Below are 11,569 nucleotides of genomic sequence, written 5' to 3' on the forward strand. Positions count from 1 at the left end.
CACAAACTATCATAAATCTTTAAAGGGACAAAAAAGTACATGCCCATTGATATCGGGGGGGATTTCGCGGCTCTGTTAACCAGGGAAGATTAACCTTGACCTTGCCCTCTTTGGCTAAGGAAATGTTTTCTTCTGTAGGGCTAAGTAGTCTTCCCTTATGTGGAGCAAATGGCAAGACCAATTCCCAGATTCCCATGTGTTGCCAGACCTCAGGCAAAATCATAAATGGTAACATCTGGTAAATGTTGCCAGGACAGTAAAATATCAACATAGTCTCTTGGACTTTCCGCTCTCATGTTGAATTTCAGGCTGTATACAACTCCATATGGGCACATAACTGCAGACTAGCCTCCTAAAACCATCAATAATAAAAATGATAACCATAACCAGAGTATGGTTCCTTACCTGATGCACCCCAGATTTTCTCAAAAATCTTATCATAGGTACTCCTACTCCTAATTTCAATATGAAGCCTGAGGATAAGGTCTGTTTTTGAACTAGAGGGATGAGTTTCCAAGAAACCACAGTTTCTTGACATCATCAACCTGTAAAGTTGAAACAAATTTCAAAAAAGTTAAACTATGATACATATTCACACAGACAACAAATATTACAAATAATCCTGACCTTCATTTTCATGACTTCCTCGATAAGTCTGTCTTCAGTGATGTCTAGCTCTGCCTGCTCTTTTGTTTTTGCTGGGCGGTGTACTTTTTCCCACTCTGTGTTTCAAACCACATCAGATTTTCGAGTTTTTGGTCCAATCCTGTTACAAACAGGCATGCAGTCAGGCAGGCAATGAGCTCACGGAGACGAAGGATAACAGGAAATGGGCACTTTAATATAAAACTCAGGATAACACACATAACACGTCCAACATGAAACGAGAACCGACAAACACTGAGGGCAAACTGAGGGTTTACATACACAGAGCAAATGAGGATAACGAGGCGCGGGTGGTGCAAGGCACAGGTGACAGACATGACTAATTAACCAAACTGGGGAGAAACAGAGAAACAGAATCTTAATCAAAACACACAAGACAGGGCATAGGCTACATGTAACATATACGTCCTCCCGCCGTAAACAGGAACAACTGAGGAGGGAGGGAGCTTTGGAGAAGGGTGTGGAAAAAAACAGGCAAAACAGAGTCCAAAGGAACGGAAAACAGTCCAAAAGAACGAACAAGTCCATGGGGGCGTGGAAGGAGGGAGAAGCCAGTGGGGAGCCAGGAGCAGGAGAATCCAGGTGGTGTGGCAGAAACCAGCCAGGACGAGGCCCCAGGGCGGAGTCGATGGTGGGAGGAGCCATGGAGGAGTCGACTGGGAGGTAGACGACACCCTGGGGACGACCAACGGAGAAGGAGCCAGAAATTGAGCCGACGAGCCGATGAGCCCCCGCAAAGCTGATGGTCCAGGAGACTGAAGTGGCACTACAGCGACGAGCACACAAGGTGGAACCAGGGAACCAGAGGGACCGAGGACAAAGGCAGAGCTGAAGGGAAGGCGGAGCCAGACGAAGCCGCAGGAGAAGGCAGGTCGACGAACTGACCAAGGCGGAGCCGGAGAGACGAGGGAGCCCGGAGAAGCCGTATGACCGCTGGTTTCCGGTGGAGCCGAGGGAGGGAGGAGCCAAAGGGGCGGCGAAGAGTCGACGGGCCGAGGCGGAGCAGGGGGCACAGAGGCTGGAGGAGGAGACAGAGTAACCTCAGTGTGGGACAGAGCTGGTGGCCTGAAGACACTCGCCGTGTCCACCCAGCGTGTGGGCGAAGCAGAGGGGCGGAAGGACAGCAGTGAAGGGAGCACTGAGGAATGGACCATCAGAAGAGGTGGGAGAGGGAGGCTGGGCGGGAATTCTTGAGACTCTGGAGATACAGGGGGCGCTGGAGAGACAGGGGGCACTGGAGAGACCTCTCCAAAAAAGTCTATTAGGTCCACCTCAAAAACATTTCTCAGCTCTTCCATGTAGCTGCCAGTGAATCTTAATCAAAACACACAAGACAGGGCATACATGTAACAAATCCATGGTGCCCAAAAACCAAAGGTCGGCTTGACAACAAATGGATTCTCCTCTCCATCTACATGAGAAAACATTTAAATATATGTTGTTTTAGTTTGCTAATCAATCATTCAATAGAGGCAGGTACAATTTACTTCAGAGACAAAGGAAATCAATGTATACCCTTCACAAACCCAAGGGAAATAATATTCAAGGACAGAGACTCCCAGAAGTCTTTCACATTAACTTCCCCAGTATATACTCGGTTGGATCAGGTACCTCACTCACTGCAAAAGGAAACCAACATTCTTTGTTCCTCACAATACAAGCAAAGCCTAAAACAAACATTGTCAGAATAGCTTTAATGTGTATGTTGTCATACCTGGTATACTGAAAACTCCCTTTTTATGAAGATCCATAATAACCACAGGAGGATGAGAGCCACAATTGATGCATGAATATTTATTGTCATGTTGCACTAATGCTTCAAAATGTAGGTAACCATGAAACAGATGATTATGTGAAGGAAGCTTTAAACCAGGTGCAGAAAACTCTGCCTGCTACATTATGAGTCTACAGACAAATATAAAAGTGTTATACTTTGTGGCAGGCATTGTTACTTAGTAACAATAAGCAGTACTTAGGACTGTGGGAAGGAATAAATATATACAAAGAGAGAAAGAGAGCCTAAATTTTTAGGAATAAAGGCACATTTAAAATGTACAGGCAGTGATGCCCTTCAATACAAACACAAGTGGAAACCCATGAGAATATGATTGTTAAAGTTGTGGATTCCATGTTCCCAGTCTAGGTAACGGTACTCGATTCCACATTTTAGACATTTCCTTAAGTGTGTGCTTATTCCTGAAAGGAATAAATTGATGAGACACATAGATGTGAATACACTGGAAAAAAACTAAAAGATTTTTACTGCTTGTTCAAATTGCTTAGTTAAAATGAGCTAAAGCAACACAATTGCTATACATTTTGTCCTAACTTAATTTGATTGTGTTCAATTCACTTAAAAATAAGTCAAATTGAAGTTTACTTAATCCGTTTGTGTTGAGATTGTCTTTGAGGTCCCCTGCTCTGGAGGACCCAACTCCTGTTTCAAGTCCGGTGGTCCTGAGGGACCCAACTCTAGTGGTCTCAAGTCTGGTGGTTCCAAATCCGGTGGTCCCAAATTTCGATGTCAAACAGCAATGGAGTCCATCCCAGAGCCGCCAGCTCTTCCAGTCCTGGACATGGAGGACGTCCCAAAACTTTTTTCTGTCACAACCATGGAGGCCATGGGTGGGCAATTCCGGTCCTCGAGGGCCACTGTCCTGCAGAGTTTAGCTCCAATCCTAATCAAACACACCTGAATCAGCTAATCAATGTCTTCAGGATTACTAGAAGGCTACAGGCTGGTGAGTTTTATCAGGGTTGGAGCTAAACTCTGCAGGACAGTGGCCCTTGAGAAGTAGAATTGCCCATCCCTGCTCTAAGCAAATCTTTTTGGGTGGTTGGGGCGATGAGAATTAATAGCCTGCTGTTACTCAAAACTGCTTTTGGTCTTTAATAATAATTTAATAATAATAATTTGTAGGGGTGTGCATTGGCACTGCCCTCACAATTCGATTCGATTACGATTCACCAGGTAACGATTCGATTCAATTCGATTCTACGATGCATTGCGATGCATCAAAATTCTACTGCACACAACAAGGCAAATCAGTCATGAAGCAATACAAGCAGTCAGATATTGAACAACAGATTGTATTGGCTGCTATGTGTGTATTATCACTCTCCTGTATCTTTGACATAAATGTCATTAAATAAAATAAAATTTTATGGTACAGGGTATTGGATATGGCATTTTCAAACCTGAAAAAGAAAACATAAATCACTGCTTTCAGTGCTTTGAATGAAAAATGTTTCTCTTCTCTCTGCTTTAGAACCATTTGAAATTAAATAAAGCAATAATAACAGCCAACTTTTTCCAGCAGTAAAAAAATAAAATAAACACAACACTGCCAGAAGTTTTTGCCCAAACTTCAAAAGCCTGTTTAAATGATTAAAACTAGAAGCATATATTCACTTTAATGTTACATTTATCATGTGAACTACTTATATACAACAAGTTATATGCATGTGTGTATGAGACAAAGGGGAACACGGTCACATTTGCAGCAGATATATGCTGCCCATCATAAATCAAAGCACGACACAGACGGGGTTTGGAGGAGAAGACCGGAAAATGTGACATAATGGACAATATTCGTCTTAATTAGCAAAATACGAGCCGCGGTTCAGCTGCACGAGATAAACGCTGCCAGTGTGAATCCACAACAGAGGCGCGCGGCTCCCGCTCTCCGTACGCACCGCTTCTGCCCTGCCAACGCACTGCCAACGCGTGCGGTGTGAAGCCGGAATCCGAAATGTGCCCAGATGTCCGCTTTCCAAGCTTTGGGGGCGTTTTTAATTACCCGTCTATAGAGTGCCGAAGTAATGACGTCACTTTGTAGGCCAACCCGGAAGTTAGCGGCGCATGGGTTCCCTCGATCAAAAAGCCTTGCATTTTCCCCATATACTTTTGGAAAATCGCAAAAAATAAGATCTGTGTTCAACAAAGAGTTATGACCCTTACACGTTTTGTCTACCAAGATAATCTTTACAAGTTAATCCAAAATGTATACATTTTGAAGCCCAAATAAAGCCGTCAGATATAAAATGCTAACGGTAGGCTATAAACGGACTACAGCACACCATGGTCGCGGATCAACGTCATCATCAAGCTTCTCAAACTTTATTTAAAAACACGCTCGCTCATTATGATCTGCGCTGTGTATGAACACTTATCCACTTTTCATGAGAAATATTGCCCATTCGTTTTTTCCAAAAATGTTAGAAACTAATTTTGTTTATGCGTGCCTCTCTGAGATTTATCTTTTGTTAATGTTTTTTCAGACAATATGATTATCACTGTGATAACATTAAATGACATGAAACACAACCCAGTCTCTTTTTGTTAAATGCAAGTTTATGTATGATCAATAATACAAAACGTATAATAAGCTTCACATGAAATAAAGCAAACAATTCAGTCAAACATTCAAAGTCAGTGCTAGTCGGCTAACTTACAACGGTAACGTACAGTTATAGCCTAAAAATAAACAAGTAATGAAACTTCACTTTGCATTCAGCCTAAACGATTTGCTAGGGAACAAATTATAGATCCATGAGAGCAAATATGAGCCGTTAAATCTCCACAAGACGAATTATAGCTGGAGACGCCACAGAGACATCAGAGCCAGCGGCAGACGTCAGAAGGACTGGCCGAGGAAAGTCAACTCTCGCCGGCTAAACAAGCGCTGACCGCCGCTGACTCACTGGAGCTCACAACTCCGAAAACACCAGATAAAATGTTTAAATAGGCACTCTTCTTATAAATAAACCACAGATTTGAGCTTTAAACAACTACATTATCGACTGAAAAAGTCTTAAAACTACGTTTTGTCACATATTAGATTTTATCACAAAAAGACGTGTAAACATAGCCCATGTCAGCCATTTCTCAACGAGACGAACATGTGAAGAGAGTAAACTCCAAATGTTCAAGCATCCAACTTTGCGCGAATAGCGCAATTTATTCACACCACATAAGTTCTTCATTCTTAGGCTGAAACGCGGGCTAGTGAGAGATTGCCTGTTTGTCACGATGACGTCTAAAGTCCCCGCCAAAGGATGTAGTCCCTTTTAGCAACTTGTTAGCAACCATCGTTTTTAAGACACAATAAAGTTTTAAAAAATCACAAGCAGGTTTTAACTAATGTGTTTTATGTCATAGATCAAAACGTGAAAATATTTAGAGGCTTTGTTAACCACATACACATACATTTTTTTCCTGTGACAGTTTTCCCAATGTGTCTAATTAGTCATCACGTTCACCTATTCTGTTAACCATCTTGTTAGTTCCCTGTGTATTTATACCCTATGTTCTCCCTCATTCTCTGTCCATTCTCCTTGATGTTTGGTTGCGTGTAGTTTGGATATCTCCCTATTCTAGTGTTGTCATTAAAAGATTGTTATTTTGAATCTCCTTCATCTTCATGCTGTTTACACATGCTACCCGTGACAGGAGGGAGAATCATGAAGCTTGATCTCGATTTAGAAACAAACTTAAAATCATGGACTTAAAATCAATCGGTTTACCTATAATTTGCTCTATGATTATGAGATCAAGCAAACTCGTGAATTTCAACATGCAGTTTTCATGCCATCTTTTTGTATATAGATCATCTGATTTTTTTGATTAGTGTTCTTTATGTTTTCGTTTTGAAATAAAAAAGGAGACTAAAAGCTAAGCTGATTTTCTGCTAAGATTTTCTCTAGAATTACTGAAGAAATACCTCAAATTTGCCATTATTCGATTTTAAATGTGTTTTGAAAGCAGTGTGTTAGCATTTAAAAAAGGTGATGCAGTTGTAACGGAGGTCAGCTAATAGTTGCTGTGTGAGTAAACCTCACTCCTCATGAGCGTCCGACTCTCATGCAGGCGGACCAGGGTTCGGGTCCCACTTGGAGCGGGCGGTTCGAACAGGAGGGCTTACATTGGTGCCGTGACCCGGATGGGAGTGAGGTTTAGGGGGGTGAGTGTAACGGAGGCCAGCTAGTAGTTGCTGTGTGAGTAAACCTCACTCCTCTGATCTCAAGAGACGCTCTACCGACTGACGTTAGGGGTTGCAGCCTTTAGCCTCCTTGTTAGAGTGTCCGACTCTCATGCCGGCAGACTCAGGTTCGAGTCCCACTTGGAGCAGGTGTTTCGAACAGGAGGGGTTACACAGTAAAAACAACAAAAGATCCCATTTTGGCAGTGCGAAGAGTTTAGACAATGTGACTTATGTTTTGACCAATGTATGTTAGCGATCAAGAAAAACTGTTATCAAATATTACTTCAATGAGTGTTTGCAGCATTCTTGTTAGAGCCTGTTCATCTATAATCACTAAATTACTTGCAGAATACCTAAGTCATCTATATTTCTATATCATGTATATTTTATATAATATATTTGTATAACATAATGTTTCACTAATCCTAACAACATATATATTCCTCAAAATTAACTCAAACAGAGAGAAATACAGCCCCTCAACTTTTGGCAAATTTGCAATATCCATGCATCCATTTTTTTTCCAACCACTTTTCCTATGTAGGGTTGCAGGGATATTGGAGCCTATTCTAATGTCTCGGCCTGAAGGCAGGGAAACACCCTGGACTGATGGCCAGCCAATCACAGTGCTGAAATTGAATATAAAAATAAACAATACAAACACTTTTTATCAATTTAATCTCACTTTATTTAAAGTTGCAGAATGCAAGATTGACATCGGGTGAAATGAGTACTGCAGTCTAAAGTCAAAATATTGGAGAGTTGTTTCCCCAGCCCCATCCGCTCATGTGGGTTGCCAGTTTGAGGACATGCAACAGGAACGAGCACAATTGACAATGGAAGGCGAGGAGACTCACACACAGTAAGTTGATATCGCGTTTTAATATGTTCCCAATCTCTGACCCATTTTTTCCGCTGGCTTCCATGGCTGCAATAAGCTATGTTTTCTACAAACTGGCAACCTGTGGCGGCGAAAAATTATATTGGGTAAACTGGCAACGCGTGCGGTATTGCACACACCAAAACAAAAACTAACATTCCGACACGGAATGCACATTTCAGAGTAAAAAAAACTGTAGCATTTTTTTTTAAGAGAGAAACGAGTATTAAAATCGTATATATATATATATATATATATATATATATATATATATATATATATATATATATATATATATATATATATATAAAAATTAGAATCATCTTCACCTGTTCACATTATGGAATTATCAAAAACAGCATGTTTAAATTCAGCATGCCCACACCAAGTTACAATAAAACTAGTAGGCATGGTCAGTTTTTCTAAAAAACAATATAAAATACAATGGGCTATTTTCATATTTACCAGAAATTGCAACATATAAGCTGGTCTGGCTTTTAAATCACGTGCACTTTTTTTTTTTTTTAAGTAATATTTGGTGCTGTTTTGACAGTAGTTTCACCAGCTTAAAGACATGCATATGGTGCCTGCATTTGCTTTCCTTTCAGCCCAAAACTCTTTCCTGGTGTCATGTTCTGGTGTGATCTGGGTGCATCTCACTGTGGAAACCAACAGACATGATATTCTGTGTAAATTAATGGAATGTATCAATTTAGCAATGATTATTAAAGCACTATATTTTATGTTATTGTATCAATTCATTTTGAAGAGTAAATGAGTACTGTACCTCTGTACATTTGTCTTCCTTCATAAAGGCTTTTAATGTCTTCACTTGGCTTTTCTGCAAACAATTTAATAAATGTTTTAAAAGCACTGCATTTTTACATCATATTTCATGGTGGGTTCATTTATTTTACAAAGTAATTTAGTCTACATACCTTAGATACTTTGTTTAAATCCATCTTTCTGTGTCCCGGCAGTTCTTTAAATATATAAATTATAATATTATAAAATGATATGCAATTAAACACCCCCACCGCCACACACTAGAGTAACAGCATAATGCGTACAATTCCATAATGGAATTACAAATTTCTGCAACACATTACATACATCTATATAAAGTCCTGGTCAGAATTATTGGCACCCTTGGTAAATGAGAACTATGTTAAACTATGAACTAACCCTAAATATTAATAAATAATAATAATACATCTGTATTGTTAATCCTTAAAAAAAATCAAACAACAAACCTTTATTTGAAGTAAAACAATTGAAAATGGGGGGAAAATATCAACTTGTATTTGAGAAAAACATTTATTTCATAATGTGATCCCCCCCACACATATATACACACATATATATATAGATATATATACACATATATACACACATATATATACATATATATATATATATATATATATATATATATATATATATTATATATATATATATATATATATATATATATATATATATATATATATATATATATATATATATATATATATATATATATATACACATACATACATACATACACACACACACACACACACACACACACAGTACCATTATTGAATTCAGCACGACCTGTCACGTCCATCTTGATTTTATACACCTGTGGAAATGGGCCTGAATAAAATACCAGAATTCAATAATTAAAAGGTGTGTCCCAATACTTTTGTCCATACAGTGTATATTCCTGATAAATATTGACATGCTTTTTGGGTGACTGCCATAATGTCTTCTCTGTACAGGAAAAAAAAAAGCTAAATTTGTTAAAGAGGGCACGTACTGATTTATGATGAGTACTATGTTTACAATTTAATACACTGAATTATTACATTAGGATTTGTGATGTGTTAATTTAGTTTGGTGAGTAAATGAGTCTCCCGTCACTTACCTCTTAAATCAAAAACAGCTCTCTTTTTTTTGCTCCCTTCTGCTACAATTGATACATAAATTCAGTAATCATTTTTAAGCACTGTATTTTTACAAATCGTATTTCAGTATATTTAAATACCTCTGACAGATATTTTTTCAATCTCCTCTCTGCAGAAATACTCCAGTTTCTGTCTCAGTTGAGAGATAGATTTTCCTACATCATTATAATAACTGACAGTGATGCTAGTAACTTCTGGAGATCTGGGAGGGACAGGGAGAGTTGTGGTATTCTACAGAGACACAAAGAACAACAGTCGGAAATAAAATTTAGGGTAGAAACAGAAAATACTTATTTTGGATGGGATTAATCGATTTGACAGCACTTATACTGCAACCTGGAGAAAATGGATGTGATCAGGTGTTTGTGAAAGCTGCTCCAGCTCAGCGTATGTCTTCCTCAGTTGACCAATCTCCCACTTCAGTTGCTTCAAGAGTTCCTCAGCTCGCCTCACTCCAGCCTTTTCCTGACCTCTGATCATCTGTGTGACCTCAGAGCGTCTTCTCTCAATGGAGCGGATGAGCTCAGTAAAGATCTTCTCACTATTCTCCACTGCTGTCTGTGCAGAGCGCTGTAGGACACACATTACAGTCTTCAGTAGGACTGGAAAATCACCCTCACTGACTGACTGCAGAAGAGTCTTAACTGAGTCTTCTTCTCAAAACTCACCTTGTGATCCTCCACAGCCTCTTTCATCTCCTGAAGCTTCTTCTCTCGCTCCTGGATTTGCTGCTGGAATTTTCTCTGTGTCTCATCCAAGTGTTTCTGTAGGATAGAACAATGGTTCATCACAAAAATATGAGCGAAACAAAGTATTTTTGAGTCAATTTTGCATTTGTTTTTATCTCAGAGAACTGAATAACCATGCCAATGTATTTCATTCTGTCTGTACCTGTATCTCAGTTCTTTCTGCTGCTGTTGATACAGTGTCATGGTTTTTGTGTTCATCCACCATACACAGCATGCAGATACAATTCATGTCAGTGCGACAGAAAACTTCCAGAAGTTTTTCATGTTTACGGCAAACCATCTTCTGAAGCTGTCCAGTGGCGTCCATCAAGTTGTGTCTCTTTCCTTTGAAGAGATTCTCATGTTGTTCAAGGTGGTTTTGACAGTAAGAGTTTAGACACACCAGACAGAACTTGACGGCTTTGTGTTTTCTCCCAGTGCAGACGTCACACTCCACATCTCCAGCTCCAGCAGGAACATCAGCTTGGAGTTCAGTCTTCTTCAGTTGCTCCACCACTTCAGCCAGCAGGGTGTTTTTAGCTAAAACTGGTCTTGGACTGAAGGTATGTCTGCACTGAGGGCAGCTGAAGACTTTTCCCTGTTCCTCTTGATTCCAGAAGTCTGTAATGCAGCTCATACAGTAAGTGTGTCCACAGGGAATGGCCACTGGATCCTTCAGCAGATCCAGACACACTGGACAGCTGAACTGGTCCTGAGAAAACCTACCTTCAGCCATTTTACTGCACACACAGACCAAGACAAAACGCAGCTGGGCAGCACTAAAGTTTCGTTTTCCTTCAACTATGATGTAATTTCCTGGCGCCAAAAGATAAGAGCAAACATTCATAATACAATTGGTCCACTAGATGGCAGTCTTCTGAAGAAATAGAGATGCATTAGTGCTGTATGAGCTTGAGAGAAATATAAAAAACACAGTAGCACTTTACAATAAGGTTTCATTAGTTAATTAGATTCATAAACTAATCAGGAGCAGTACATTTGTCACTGTATTTGTTCATCTTTGTTAATATTAGTTGATAAAAATACAGCTGTTCATGGTTTGTTCATGTTAGTTCAAAGTGCATATCTAATGTTAACAAGATTTTAATAAAGTATTAGTAAATGTTGAAATTAACATTAACAAGAATAAATAAATGCTTTATAAGTTCAGTTCATTAGTAGTTCATGTTAACTAATGTAGGCCTAGTTAACTAATGAACCTTAATGTAAAGTGTTACATTACATTACAAAAACACTTACATTTCTATGGTGGAAATTCAGTTGATACTTCAAAATAGCTATATATAGCAAATAGTGGCTCTAATGCACGTAGACAATTTGGTAGCAAAAGGTGTGTGATAT

At 39.4% G+C, this 11,569-nt stretch overlaps 1 protein-coding gene across 1 annotated transcript; it reads right to left on the reverse strand.

Moving 5' to 3' along the window:
• Positions 1 to 7,952: 7,952 nt before the first annotated feature.
• On the reverse strand, positions 7,953 to 11,006 carry ftr56 (finTRIM family, member 56). The gene is made up of 9 exons (XM_079828627.1): positions 10,371 to 11,006; positions 10,148 to 10,243; positions 9,816 to 10,049; positions 9,560 to 9,710; positions 9,440 to 9,481; positions 9,106 to 9,168; positions 8,469 to 8,512; positions 8,318 to 8,371; positions 7,953 to 8,189 (listed from the first exon to the last, which is right to left on the reverse strand). The coding sequence occupies exons 1-9, from the start codon at positions 10,941 to 10,943 to the stop codon at positions 8,187 to 8,189; spliced, it is 1,260 nt and encodes a 419-aa protein (XP_079684753.1). The 5' UTR covers positions 10,944 to 11,006; the 3' UTR covers positions 7,953 to 8,186.
• Positions 11,007 to 11,569: the final 563 nt, after the last annotated feature.

This window comes from Gobio gobio, assembly GCF_949357685.1.
Source record: "Gobio gobio genome assembly, chromosome: 11".
Lineage (NCBI taxonomy): Eukaryota > Metazoa > Chordata > Actinopteri > Cypriniformes > Gobionidae > Gobio > Gobio gobio.